General features: G+C 44.3%; 1 protein-coding gene across 2 annotated transcripts in view; it reads left to right on the forward strand.

Moving 5' to 3' along the window:
- Nucleotides 1–3,473: 3,473 nt before the first annotated feature.
- WDFY2 (WD repeat and FYVE domain containing 2) overlaps nt 3,474–14,800 on the forward strand; it is a 183,005-nt gene continuing 171,678 nt past the window's right edge. Inside the window, exons 1-2 of one of the 2 annotated variants that reach the window (XM_019447633.2) lie at nt 3,474–3,542; nt 3,926–4,412. In XM_019447633.2, the coding sequence (XP_019303178.1) occupies nt 4,276–4,412 (137 nt within the window). In that variant the 5' untranslated portion in view covers nt 3,474–3,542; nt 3,926–4,275. The remainder of the gene's footprint in view (nt 3,543–3,925; nt 4,413–14,800) is intronic. The other variant, XM_019447634.2, reaches the window with a different exon arrangement.

Genomic DNA, 14,800 nt, shown 5'->3' on the forward strand with positions numbered 1-14,800 from the left:
GTGACACTTAAAAGCATGTTACTAAATGAAAGAAGCCAATCTGAAAAGTCTACACCCTGTGTAATCCCAACTATATGACATTCTGGAAAAGGCAAAACTATGGGGACAATAAAAAGATCGGTAATTGCCAGGGGCCTGGGAGAGAGGGACAAATAGGCAGAACACAGAGGATTTTTAGGGCAGTGTAATTATTCTATATGGTATTATCATGGATACATGTCATTATACATTTGTCTAAACACATAGAACTCACAACTCAAAGAGTGAACCCTAGGGAAAACAATGGACTTCGGGTGGTAAAGATGTATCAGTGCAGGTGCACTGATTGTTACAAATGTACCAGTCTGGTGGGAGATGTGGATCATGGGGAAAACTATCCATGTGTGGGGGCAGGGGGTATATAGGAACTCTCTGTACTTTCCAGTCAATTTTACTGTGAACCTAAGACTGCTCTTAAAAAAAAAAGTCTATTTAAAAAATATGTAGATACAGGGGCGCCTGGGTGGCTCAGTTGGTTAAGCATCCGACTTTGGCTCAGGTCATGATCTCACGGTCTGTGAGTTCGAGCCCCGCATGGGGCTCTGTGCTGACAGCTCAGAGCCTGGAGCCTGCTTCAGATTCTGTGTCTCCCTCTCTCTCTGACCCTCCCCCATTCATGTTCTGTCTCTCTCTGTCTCAAAAATAAATAAACATTAAAAAAATTAAAAAAAAATATGTAGATACAGATATAGATACCTAGATGAACCTTACTTAATACCTTTGTATACATGAAAACCTACTGTTAGCTCAAGCCAGCCCAGACTAGAGAGGAGTGAGAGGAAGATTAAGGGGAAAGCTTTGCAAAAGCCTCGTGCTTGATTTGATTCTGGCACAGGTGAGTAGGGCAAAAAGTCACAGGCAGTGAGTGTTCTGTTACTCAATGGACCACACATACAAAAAGGCATTAGTCTGATCAGAAACGACAGATGTTACCAGTGGAAGAACAAGCAGCTTGGCTAGTCTCTCATGCTGGGGAAGAAAGGGGAGGGGGAGATGTGCCCCATAGTTGGAGGCCCAGCCCTCTGTACCACTCATCACTTTTCCTGCACCCTTCCGTTGGATTCCTAGATCTGGGCTTCCCAGACTAGACTAGAAACAAGGATCACCTGCTTTAGAATCACCTGAAACTTTATAAAAATTCATATTCTCAGACCAAGCTCCTAGAAAACCAAATCCAGTTGTTCAGGGATAGGGTCCAGGGCTCTGCATTTTCAAAAAGCTCCCAAGGCATTCTGATGGGCAGCCGGGCTTCAGTGCCACAGAACCTTGCTGCTGAGGAGACCCTTGTACCTGCTACCAGGAAGAGAAGGAGAAATTGCATACTAAGCCTTTCTCTTGGATACCAATTACTCACCAGTTGGCTTTACCATATTGGTATTACCATCTGCCTGTTTTGTGTATTCTCCCAAGGATCATCCCATCCCAGGAATTAGGGTAAGGTCCAGATTCCAGTCTTTCCATTACACTCTAATGGAAAAGAGTTAAATTCAGACTTGCCTTTCTTTCTACTCATTCATTTGACAAATACTTACAGCATTCCTCCTAATGGGCCAGCTATGACTCTAGGGGCTGGGAATACAACGATGAACAGGCAGGTAAGGTCCTTTCTCTCCTGGTGCTTCTCTTCTAGAAGATGGAGAACTAAGAAATAAATAAGAAACAAAGATTATTTGGGGCAGAAGTGAGGACTGGAAAACAACACAGCATGATATGACAGTGAGTGTTATAAGGAGGTGGGGTATGTTAGAGGTGGGAGGGTAAGACTCTTTAGACTGAAGCCTCAGTGGTGAGAGGCAAGTATTCAGGATGTAAACACTGCAAAGGCCACCATCAGGAAGAAGGTTGGTGTTTCTGGGATTTTCTAAGCCAGGGCTTAGAGAGTATCGAACAGCAGGAGAAGTGAGGTTGAAGAAGCATTATCCCAAATGCAATGGTAAGCCACTGACAGACTTGAAGCAGAGGAGTAATGTGATCTGGCTTATGTTTTAAAACACAATCCTCTGGTCACTGTGATAAAAATAGGTTAAATAAGTTGAGTTTGGGGTGGGTGTGGGAAGGGTTCAAGAGAAGAAGCAGGGAAAGCAGGTAGGTTACTGTGATAGTAGAGGCCAGGGCATCTGGTGACTCGGACTGGGGTAGAGGTGATATGAGTGGGAAAATTCAAGACCTACTCTGGAGGCGGAGCTGATGAGTTTATGGTTTGGAAAGGAGTTGTGAGGAAAAGAGAAGAATCAAGGATGACTCTTAGGAACTCAGTTTTTAACCACTGAGTGAATGGTGTGGTAGATTTGAAGATACTGTTTGGGAATGCTTGGAACACCTATTAAATGGTTAATTGACAAAGTGGAGTGGCATTAGATATATGAGTTTGGAGTTGAGGAGCATAAGAACAGTATTTAAAACCGTTGTGGTAGGCTGAATAATGGTCCCCCAAATATGTCCATGTCCTAATACCTGGAACCCTGAAGGACCTATTGTGCATGAAGGCACTTAAAATATGTCTTTTGTAGCTCTCACATAACACCCAAGGTAGGTATTATTATCTTCCACTTAATAGATTGGGAACCTGAGGCTCAGAGAAGTGGAATGCCTTGTTCCAGGTCCCCAGACTGGAAAATACCTGTCTCACTTTCTAGTGCCTTACAGAATTTCTGCAAAGATGGGAGGTGGTAAAGAGTTGCACTGTGTGCTTTGAGACAGGTCCTTGGCTGCCAACAACCTGCATAAGAAATGCAGTTCTACGAGGTCTGTCATTTCTTTGCCCGGTTCTGGCATATTATTTTTCTAACCTCCAGAGCCCTTGCTAGCCCAGTCACACCACATGACCACTCTTCAGCTAGTTTGTTAACTCTGGGAGGGCTTAGTAGGGTCATCAAATAATGAACGACCCCACATGCCAGGCCCTGCGCCAGGCACCTAACATTCATTCAATAATCACAGTAACTCTCTCCATTGTCTCTGGAGCAAGCCAGAAAGGCTGAATTACTGGCGAATGGAAAGAAGACAGGGCCAGGAGTAGGGGAGGGAGACTGGGTTCAAGTCCGGGGGTGTGGTGGGGGCATAGCCCTAACTGGGAGCTAAAGTAACCTTGGGCTAGTAACTTAGTCATTTAAGAAAAACCAGTTAGATGATACTGCAGATGATCTCTAAACTCCCTCAAAAATGCGTATACGAGAGATTCTCTTCTTTCCCCACCCTCGGGCTCTACTATTATAGGAAACAATCTTAACCACCTGCTCAGCCCTGGGATGCTCTTCAATTTCCTCCTTAGAGATCAGTCCGGGCCGCGACTCAGTTAATTGCCTGGGTCGGTGCCGGGCTCCCCAGTTCAGGAGCGCTGAGAAGTGGGCAATAGGTTATTCCAGAAGGGAGACGAGGCTCCGAAAAACTACAACTCCCAGGAGCCCTTGGGCTGCCACTCGGCAGCCTGGGCCTGGTGCATGCTGGGAGCAGTAAATGGCCTCCCGTCGCGGAAGGCTCATTGTTATGGAAGCTCAGAACAGGTAACCCTTACGCACGCCCAGTCACGTCCCAACTAGTTCAGCTTCTTTCCTTCCTGCAAGCTTCTTCTCTTTCCGGCCTCGTCCAGGCCCACTTTTCCCCGCTCCTACTCCGCCCCCTTTTTATAAATTTTGGAGGGGGCGGGGCCTCTGGCAAGCGCGTTCCCGGGGGGTTTACACGCCGCGTTCACGGGAGATTAGAAAGGGAGGGGACTACAGACTGGAGGTGGAAGGTGGCGAGTCTAGGAGACCGCAGATAATGGAAGGCGCATGCGTTCCAGGGGCGGTGCTGCGAGGCTTCGGGAATTCAGTAGGGGCGGGGCGGAAATGGGCTGGTGGGCTGGCGCACGCGTATTGGGCCGCCAACGTCCCGCCTCCTTTTTTAGGTTTCCTCACCTCCTCCACCACTCTTCCGGAAGTGCCGCCGCCCTCGCGCCCACCAGCGGCCACCCCCTGCGGCAGGCCCCGCCCCCTACCGGCTCCGCCCCCCAGCTCTCCGCCCCCTCCTCCGGTGGTGGCGCCGGCTTGCAACCCGGATCGTGGTGGTTTCGGTGCCCGAAGCCGGGAGCGCGGAGTCGTTCCCGGAGCGCGGCCAGGCTATGGTCGCGGGTCCCCGGCGTCCCGCTCCGGCCAACCAGAGTCCCTGTCTCAGCTTGTGCCCGTGCCTGAGCGGTCTCCTCAGCCCAGCTCCGCGGTGCGGTTGGCGGCGGCGGCGCCCGGCGCGCCCCCTCCTCCGATGGCGGCGGAGATCCAGCCCAAGCCGCTGACCCGCAAGCCCATCCTGCTGCAGCGGGTCGAGGGGTCCCAGGAGGTGGTGAATATGGCCGTGATCGTGCCCAAGGAGGAGGGCGTCATCAGCGTCTCGGAGGACAGGTACGGACCGCCGCCCCTCGGCCGCTAGGAGGGGCGGGACGGGCCGGCGGTCCCGGAGCCCGCGTCCCGGGCTGTGCCTTCACATCGGTGCAAGTGTAGACATACTCCCCCAAGTTTTTATTATAATGGGCATCTTGGTGATGCTGGTGTCCAGCTGCGCGCCGCCGCCGCTGCGTGGCTCTGGGAAGCGGAGACCAGACAGCGGCTTGCGCTCTGGCCTTGCCCGGGGCTGGTGGCGCAGGCCGGGCCAGGGTGGCCCTTGGACTAACGGTGCGCCGGCCACTGGACCTTGGTCCAGCCCTAGGGACAGAAGGGGGAGAGGGAGGAGCCGCCCAGCCCTGCAGGAGTGTGCGTGGGGAGGATGCTCCGGAGCCTTTGCTAGATAACTAAGGGTTTTTGAGTACTCTGATACAGTTCTTAAGGGCTCCAGACTGAGAAAGTAAATGCCACTCCCTTCTCCCGGACAGTCCCACTGAATCCAGATCTCCCATACATCTTACACTGAACTCAATGAATATTGCAAGTTGTGAAAAGAGTATAACTTTGGGCTTCTGAACGAAAGGAGAGGTGCCTTCTCTTCTTTGGTCTCCTTATTTCTTCGAGCTCAAGGGGAAGCGCCTAGAACTAACTTGCAAGGGACCACTGCTGCAAATAGCTCTTGAGTTCCTTCCCTTTGCCTGCTTCCTTTCTTTTTGTCTAATTTTGCTTAATTTGCAGAAGTGGAGCCAGTTGTTCTGCCTTTAATATTTTCTCTTGTTTTTCAGACAATAGCATTTCGCTTTAACTTAATTCATTTAATATGCCGAAATTAGGCTGATGGAGCTGATTTCCACAGGAATGCTGCCCGACTATAGTAATTATGGTATTTATCTGGAAGTATTGCTTCGATAATACCAACTAGCATTCTAAAAAATGTAACACTATAGAGGTATATGACAAGGGGCTTTTCCTGAAAACGGTAGTTAGGTTAATTTTTTTTTTTTTTTTAGATTTTCTTATGTTGAGGTAGAGAATTATTTTCTTGGTGACCAGTACAATTACAGTTGGAGGCAGGGGTAAAGCAACAGTATTGGTTACTGTCTTTATAGTCATTTCAGCACTTTGCATACAGTATGGTCTCAAAAATATTTGCCTGATAGATCTATTCATATGATAGGTTCCTCAATCTAACTAGGATGAGTATATTAATGACACGTACTTGTCTACATCATACTCCATACAAAAGGTGTTCCATTCACTTCCTATGTGGATCTAATGGGAAAAATCGTAAACATACACCAAGGTGAGCAGTCTGCATTGAACAGAATAAATACATTCTGAAGTGGAGTACGTGGATTAAAAACCTTTTGACATTCACAAAGAAGTTTATGAGGGTTTAATTTTTGGATAGAGGCAAAATTCTATTAAGGAGATTGCTTCTGGACCTAGAAATTTTTTGTTGCAGAATTGTTTTTAAAGGAATATATTGACATCACTTTCCAGTTTATGACGGCTATGGATGAAGAACTGCTCAACCTAACTGCTGTAGGAAATTCATGAATAAGTTTGTTGAATCAAGTAAAAGAAGGAAAAAAGTTGGTTAAACCTAAGTTCCTTTGATATTAGTTTTGTTTTTTTTTTTTTTTTAACGTTTTTATTTATTTTTGAGACAGAGAGAGCCAGAGCATGAGCAGGGGAGGGGAAGAGAGAGAGGGAGACACAGAATCCGAAGCAGGCTCCAGGCTCTGAGCTGTCCGCACAGAGCCCGACGCGGGGCTCGAACTCACAGACCGTGAGATCGTGACCTGAGCCCAAGTCGGACGTTCAACCGACTGAGCCACCCAGGCGCCCCTATTCCTTTGATATTAGTTTTAAAACTTTTTGCTTTGATTGATAGTTTGACAGTGGAGGTAAGTTTTCAGTTTTTGATTTTGTTACTGTTTTTAAGAGTTCAAAGGGATCTTGGAGGTTATTTGCTCTAACAGCTTCATTTTATGGATGGGAAGATTTAGGCCAGAGAATTTACCTGCCCAACCTGGTGAGCAGGCCTAGTCCTCAGGCTTCTGATTCCCATGTTAGTGTGTTATCTTGAAGGGAACAGGGTTAGTGGGATGCATTTCAAGGTATTTAGAGGAACTAAAGTAGCATATATGAGAGAAACTGAAAGATAAATTTCATTTCAGGATAGGTCAAAAGAAATGTGATGTGTAGCTATATAGTAGCTTAATTTTTATGTTTTAGTTTATAGGGTAAATCATAGGAATTATTATTATAGAGTTACTGCTAAATAAATAAGGCCCACCCGTAAGTCCAGAATTATTCTTTACGTGTGTTTTATTAATATTCAGATTGACAAACCTGTGTTTCTGTACTCATGGGTGACAATAACTTTGTTATTTAGAGCTCAGTTTTGATTATTGTTTTCATTAGAAGAGAATTGATCTGTATTCTTTCCAGAATCCACTGTCAGTACCATTTGACATAATGCTGAAGTTATGAAGATAGAATATTGATTTTCATCAAAACCTACAAAGCCATTTCCTTTAGCTATTCTGCTTTAGCTAGAAACTAATAGTTTTCATTCCTGAACTGTAAGGTTAAACCACAAATAATGTCGTGTCCTGAATGGCAGTGTCCTGGAAATTTTTTGAAACCTGGTTTCCCTTTTTGACCTATGACTCCAGATAGCCCTTATCTAACCTTTGAAAACACTTAACATTTTCTATTTTAAACAGTATCGTAGATACTTATGGTCCCTTCATCTTCTCCATAGTTTCCCTAAGGTGCTATGTGTGTCTTACTCATTGTAGTATCTTTACGGCCTAGCAAATTGCCTGATCCATGGAAGGCCCCCAGACGTTTGCTGTGTATCAGTGACTGATAACATTTTGATTGTTGTTCCTGAGAGCATAGCATCTTAACTGTTGTTGGCACTTAGTTGATATTTATCGAATGACTTTTATGACAACCTATGAAAGCCCTGTGTGGACGAATGTATGCTTGTGGGAAAAGGATTGCACTGGATGGATGGTCTTTAGGATACCTTAAAACTCTGGAAGTCCACGCGTTGCTTCATTCATTCCATCAACAAACATTTAAGTTTCTGTTGTGTTCCAAACACACGTGCAGACTCCATTGGGTGAAATGGCAAGATCGTTTCTGGATACAATTCAGTGGGGGGTAAGTTTTAGAAGATAATAAAACAAAACCACAGCCTCTAAGATTTAGTACTGAAAGGAGAATTTTCAGATGGGAAAGAGTGGCTGGACTCCCCAGCCCTTATTGTCCCTGCATTTTACCTTCTTTTGGAGGATTCTTTACTTGCATTGCATTACCATGTTCATGCTACTGCTGCTGTCAGTAGTGGGCTGATAGTATTCTAATCTTCAGGCCAAATCTGCAGGTTTTTTGATAAAAACCCTCACCCTCTGTTCATCTTAGCACAGTTAGAACAGTCTGGAACTTTCCTGGATACCAAGGAAGGAATATAAGAAATATATAAACAATCTGATTTTCAAGTTTAGATTTCTGGGGCTGTCATAACATAGGACCTGTTCTTGGAACTCACTGGCCGTTTCTGGGTCTATCTTTGCTTTGAGAATAGCCGGATTCTGTCTCTAGGGGACTTAGCTACCTGTGGTACTTTGGGTTCCTCGTGAGTCAGCTGCTTTCTGAACTATCTTTTCTGAGTAGATGCCATTTTAACATTCCTTGCTTAGGAGCTTCCTACAAGGCATCTTAGCTCCATGTTGGTTAACACTCATGTAGCCTGCAGCTTACCAGGGGTTCCCTTGTCTGGTCACACAGCCTCTTCTTCAATGATGAAGGCCAGGAGAGACCTCCCTCTGGGTGGGACCCAGCCCCATCTAGACTTTTATGTTTGTATGTTTCTTTATATGCATATTTTAACACAAGTCAACAATTTTGGCATTCATATAGAGAGTTTTAGTAACTCTAGGTAGTTGCTATTGGGCTGTTATAGGAAGCTGTTCTTTCCCTAGGAGTCTGTACCTTTGCGGTGGGTTAGGGACAGGGGCGGGGGGTCCCGTTTTTTATCTCCGTATTAGGAAATGTGCTGAAGATAGGTACAGTGTCCTCTGTGTTTGCCACAGAATCTCCTCTGCTCGTGGTGGTTAGAAAAAAGGAGTGCTCCTGCGGATGGGTCTTGTAGGATGAGTAGGAGTTCATGTGAAAAAGTGAGGGTAGAGGAAAGAGCATTGTAGGTAGAGGGGGAAAAGAAAACTCCCATTCACTGAGAAGCACTCGAATGGACTGGTTAAGAGTGTAGATTCAGGAGCCAGTCAGCTTGAATTCAGAACTTAGCTCCGAGTGATTTGAGGCATCTGGAAAATTGGTTTCTCCAAAGGAGTCACTATGCGTGGAACTTTCTAAAACCTCTGGGGACAAGAATTTGAAATTATTTTCTGGATAAAAAGATCTGAGGGTGTGGTGGTGGCGTGTTGGAGAGGATGCTCTGTGGGGAGGGGACACTGTAGGGGATGAGGGTAATGAGGGGACTGTGGGGGGAACTACCACCTGATATTCTAACTTTATTCAGGACTAATTTATGCAGCACAGTTAGCAGTGTTCTCTGTAATCCTTAAGGGTAGACAGAACCCCCCCCAATGGTGAAGGAGTCAGATTTTTAGGACATCTGGTCCCTAGTGCCTAGCATAATGCAGTGTGTGTTCATTGAAGGAATTAGCAATGACTGACGGATCACCAGTTTGGAATGAAATGAGCCTGAGGAGGTGGTGAGTTTCCGGAGCAAAGATACTTGAGTTGAGTTTGAGAGAAACTTAGCAGTTTGCTTTCAGCCAGAACAGTGTAGCAGGGGATGGGATTGGGAGGGACTGGGACAAGAGATGGGTTGGATTTTGTTTTTTTTTTTTTAAATCTCTAAGACTTTTTTTTTGTTTAACTCTGAACTACTCGATTCTAAGTGGTCATGACTAGTTGACTGTTGAAAAGATATATTAAAATTTCATTTCATTTTATAAATCCTCATGCTGTTGGTTGATGTATCATTGGTTTTTACCATTCTGAAATCGCGCTGTCTCAGATTTCTGGTTGAAACCATTGTTTCACTAATACGTACAGCTTGGCTCAGTTCAGCTGAGCTCCTAGTAGAGTTTTATGTACCATGTACTTTATAACACTTGCATAAAAAAATAGCTTTGAAAATGCAAATCAAAGTTTTCCCGCAGTGTAAGCATAGTTCTGAAGGTTGAGGAGTTCTTAAGAGTGAAGGTGTGAGGTCATTAAAGTCGACAAAATTAGAACCCATCTACACTAATTTTTGAGTGTGTCATGTCTCTATTTAATGGCATAAAATTAATAAACTTTCAACTCTGCACTTGAGACTCCTCACTTGGCAGTAATAATTGCTGGTTTCAAGGTCCCAAAATGGGAATTTACCCCATGTGATCGTTGAAAATCAGACCTTTATGCCGAATTCAGGGCATGAGGCAGTCTTTTTGCCAGCAGATCTGTCTGGAAACAGGCTGCCTCTGTGTCTTGAAAGGTCAGAATACAGATTGACTTTTTAAGAAAAGATCACTATTGGGAAGGCTTGTTTAAGGAGGCTTAGCTCTCCAGTGACCCCAGAGCTCCTGATGGTTCTGAATTTCCTACTTAATTTATGCAGTTCAACCAGATTTTGTCCAGGATCTCAAAGGTCTTAATCAGGGTACATTCATCTGGATATTGCAGGGCAGTGGAAAATTCTCACGCTCCTAAAATGAGGGATTCTTGGATTGTGAAATCCTGACCAGCTAACTGTCTTATACCTCAAGTGTGACTAAACTTACTTTGAAAAAGAAAAACAGGTAAAAATCATAGGATGTTAGTAGCTGGAAGAGGCTGAAAAAGGAAATATTACTTTTACTTGCATAGCATCTTTCCCTGGCTCTGTTTTCACTTTGAATTTGGCTTTGAGAGGGAAACATTTTCTATTTGTTTTTGAGAATCACCTTGATGTCATGAAAAAGTTAACAGTTTTGGAGAAGTTAAAACACAGTGGCATTTAGAAATCAGTAAATGAATTATGATTTAAGACTATTTCAAGTAGTGATCTGTCGATATCTATAGCAATAAACTAAATTATATACAGTATATACTTACCTGAAAAGAAAATGGCTATCAAGCCAAGGTTTTCTTCTTAACTGTGGTTTCAGAATAGAAGGACTTCAAAAGCAGGTAATGCTTGTTTATTTTTATTTCTTTTTTTTTTACATTTTATTTATTTTTGAGAGAGAGAGTACAAGTGGGGGAGGGGCAGAGAGAGAAAGAGAGAGAGAGAGAGAGAGAGAGAGAGAGAGAGAGAGAGAGAGAGGCAGAATTCGAATAAGGCTCCAGGCTGTGAGCTGTCAACACAGAGCCTGATGTGGAGCTCGAACTCACAAACTGAGAGATCATGACCTGACCCAAAGTCGGACGCTTAACTGACGGAGCCACCCAGGGGCCCCTATTTTTATTTCAATAGGTCTTCCAAGGAGATGCCACAATTAACCTAAACAATTTCCTGACACAGGAAAAATAACTTTGCTTGTGCGACTCCATTACTCTTTTTTTTTTTTTTTTTTTAAAAGGCCAGGGGATCGCCTCAGCCAAATGCTGCATTTAGCCATTAGTAAAAATTAATACAGAGGTATAAGAAACGAGCAAATAAGACCAGAAAAGAAAACAAAGTCATCTGCTTGTCTCTTGGCAGGGTGTTCTGCTTTGTGCTCTCATGTGTCTTTAATTTAAGGATTCTTGGAAAAGAACTGGGACTGGGAGCCTGATCTCAGCTGTACCCAGCATTGACCTTGGGCATTTCCCAGGACATTTCATCACTCCCAACTCTGGCAAAGGAGCATCATTCCATCTGGCAAAGGAGCATGTAGGAGTTCCTAGCTCTGACACTGACTATGTGATGTGCCCATGTAGTGACTAGACAAGCATAAAGTGTCTGCAGCCACATCACCCTAAAACCTTGAGTGGAGGAAGGTGCACAGAGGGGGAAAATGTGGCACGAGACATCTGTAAAATGGTGCTTTCTGGAGCCTTTGGAGGGCAGCTGTTGTTTATTCCTGGATGAAATATTAGTATTGGTAACTGATACTCAAACTGGATTCACTACATTCCTACTTCTGGATGAATCTTTTAGTTTCAAATACTGAAGAGTTTAGCTCTGGGCAGTTTGCTGATCCCCATATCAGGGACTGAGTTGTCTAGAGTAATGCTTTTGAAACTCTTTTGGCCACGTGTCATAGTAAGAAAAACATTTAGCATTGTTATCCAAGACTCTAAATACGCATACACACATGTCACCGAAACAACAGTATAAAATGGCATCCTTTTTAAAAAAATCTTTTTATTGTTTATTTATTTTTGAGACAGAGGGCACAAGCCAGTAGGGGAGAGAGAGGGAGACACAGAATCAGAAGCAGGCTCTAGGCTCTGAGCTGTCATCACAGAGCCCGATGCAGGGCTCGAACTCATGACCTGAGCTTTGAGATCATGACCTGAGCTTTGAGATCATGACCTGAACTGAAGTCGGAGGCTTAACCAACGAGCCACCCAGCTGCCCCTCTTTGCTTCTTTTAATACTAGTTCTACACTTTCAATTATTGTAGCGAATGAGTTGTTCTTGATGGTCAATAGCCTGAGTCTCTCTGGCCAAGTCAGTGAATTAATAGGACAGGCATCTTTTTTTGGCTTCAGATGATTGGCTCTTTCCCACACTTTAGGATTTCAGAGTTTCAGTTTCCACATCTGTAAATTGGCTCCTTCTGGAATTGTTGGGAGGTGTACATGAGCTGACATTCCCACAGCACTTGGTGTTGTACTGGGAGCATAGATGGAGCTGAGTAAAAGGCAGTTGTATTTTTTATGATTCCACCGTGCCTCTAGTAGGGAAGCTTTTCCTGCTGCTATGGTTCCATTAAGGCTTGCCTACTTTAAGAGTCACCTTGGAGACACAAAGGCAGGGCTATTGAATTTTTCTTTGTGTACTTTCATATATTTCAGAGCCCTCGTCTTTCTTCTCTAGATGTAGAAGGGTAACGTTACTCTCATTTTTTTACTGCCACTGCCCAAACTTGCCCCCTCGAAAATCAGTGATCAGGAGATCTATGTGGCTGCTGGCTGCTGTGCTCCTCCACAGGCTTCTTCCTTTTTCCATTTGTCATCTTGTCCTGAAACAGTGTGTCCATTGTCTCCATTGGTCTCCTGGAGGGCAAGGGCTGTGTCTTCCATGTAGTGCATGGGGAATATTTGGAAGTAGGGATGTAATGCTAACTGAGCTGCCTTCAACTGAAAGCCTGGGCCTTATAAGCCCGCAGCTAGTGGGTTGAGTTCACCCTCAGGCAGATGTTGACCTGGTGCAATGTTTCTGGAAGTTTGAATCAGTAGCCAAGTTTTATAAATCTGGATTCCACATAAAATTCCAGATTGTTGGCTTCTCTTGACAAATGGGAAGATGTAGCTGTGCCAAGCCTCGAATTCTCCTCTTACGGGTCCCTTGCTCTGGTCCCCACTTCTGGTTAGGGTCAGCCGGGCAAGGCCACGAGAGGGATGCCCACGCTGCCCCTGCTGCCTACTGATGGGGAGACAGCACACGAGACGCAGCTTTGCTGTCTTCCTCTAAATCTGTAAGGCGACACTTGCCCTCTTGTGGAGTCAGTAGTTTGAGCTTTTTGGGTATTCAGAAGAAGAGGTAGAAGAAATGGAAAGATACCCAGGAAGCCCATATTTCTAGAAAGTTAGGTGCGGGTAGAGGGAGGATGCACATACGTTAAACATGAAGATGCCCTTTTGAAGGGATCCTGATGTTATACACAGCAAATATATAAAATAAAGGCAGGTATTGGTGAATCAGGTGTGGCATTTATCCCTCCCTATCCCCTCTCTGGAGGCTTCCTAACAGTGTTGGCGCTTGGGGCTCAAGTCCGGACAAGCTGGGTTGGACTCTCAGTTCTGCCACCTACTGGTTGTGTGATGATCCTTGGCAGCTGTAAAATGGGAATTAAAAGAACACCTACCCTGTGGGATACTTCTGAGGGTTCAGTGGTGCGGTGTTCTAAAGTGCCCCATCTAGCCATTCCTCAAGAATGTTAGGGTTTGCCTTCCTTCCTCCAGGCTGCTTTTCTAATCCTTCAGTAACTGTCTTGTGCCTCTAACTCTTCCTCATCCCTTCTTTGTCTTTGAATCAATCCTTCTTTCCCTTTAGTGTTCATTCCATTCTTTCCTTATATGCCCGTGCTTCTGCAAAGAGGGCTCAAGCATCATGACACTACTTCGGGAACCCTCTTTGATCCTCTTCTGAAATTGATGTTTTCATAGTTTTGCATACCGTATGTGAAAATACTTCGTATACTGTCAGGTCCTATACAAATGTGAAGGACTGTGGCCCTAAATACAAAACATGAATGTATATTTTTGAGTTTAAATACATTTAAATTCTAATGTAAAAAACCAGTAAAATTACATTATTGCTTTTTATTTTGCAGATCTGGGTTAATATTTTTCTGGAGTCAGTTACCGTCAGTAGAAAAAAGCTTCCCATGCTGTTAGGATTATAGTAACCTGTTTTAGTGCTCACTGGCATTTCTGGCCTTTGGAAAATACCAGCTGGTTGATATTTTAGAGGTTGATCTAGTTTGCGGGAGAAGGGATGTTGGAAATGGCTAACTTATTATATTCTGATTTTTGAATCTATATCTATATTTAAATTTTTTTTGAATGTTTATTCTTGAGAGAGAGACAGAGAGACGGAGAGACAGAGCATGAGCGGGAGAGGGGCAGAGAGAGAGGGAGACAGAATCTGAAGCAGGCTCCAGGCTCCGAGCTTTCAGCACAGAGCCCGACGTGGGGCTCAAACCCATGAACCATGAGATCATGACCTGATCTGAAGTTGGACACTTAACCAACTGAGCCACCCAGGTACCACTTGAATTTATATTTGAATGGCTTCATAAGTTCTCTTTATATTCCAAACCTTAGATTGTTAAACAGTTTTGAAGAATGAATACTTTTTCTCCATAAGGTAAAATTAAATTAGACGGGTTAGTTATGTTTAATCAGAATGGTTAGCGAATTAGCATGCTGGTTGGGTGGATTAAATTGGTTCAAAATTTGGTTACAGTGCGTATCAGATGTGCACAATGTAGATCTTTGAGCTTTATCTGAACAGAGTAGGAAAAAAGCTGAGAAAAGAGAGTTCACTCAGTCTGAAAAGGTTCAAAGTAGTATAAGGGAGAGGAAGAGGCCCAGGCAAGGAGTCTCCAGAGGGATGTGTGGGTTGTCTATCAGTATATATATGATGTCTGTGGGTTGCCCTGTTTCTCTGGGTATGATCTTTTCCCCACCCCTCTGGTTTTACTTTTTGTTAGTTTTCGTTTAAAAAATGTACTACCTTGCTCTCT

This window comes from Panthera pardus, unplaced genomic scaffold, assembly GCF_024362965.1.
Source record: "Panthera pardus isolate Hobbes unplaced genomic scaffold, ASM2436296v1 HiC_scaffold_1, whole genome shotgun sequence".
NCBI lineage: Eukaryota > Metazoa > Chordata > Mammalia > Carnivora > Felidae > Panthera > Panthera pardus.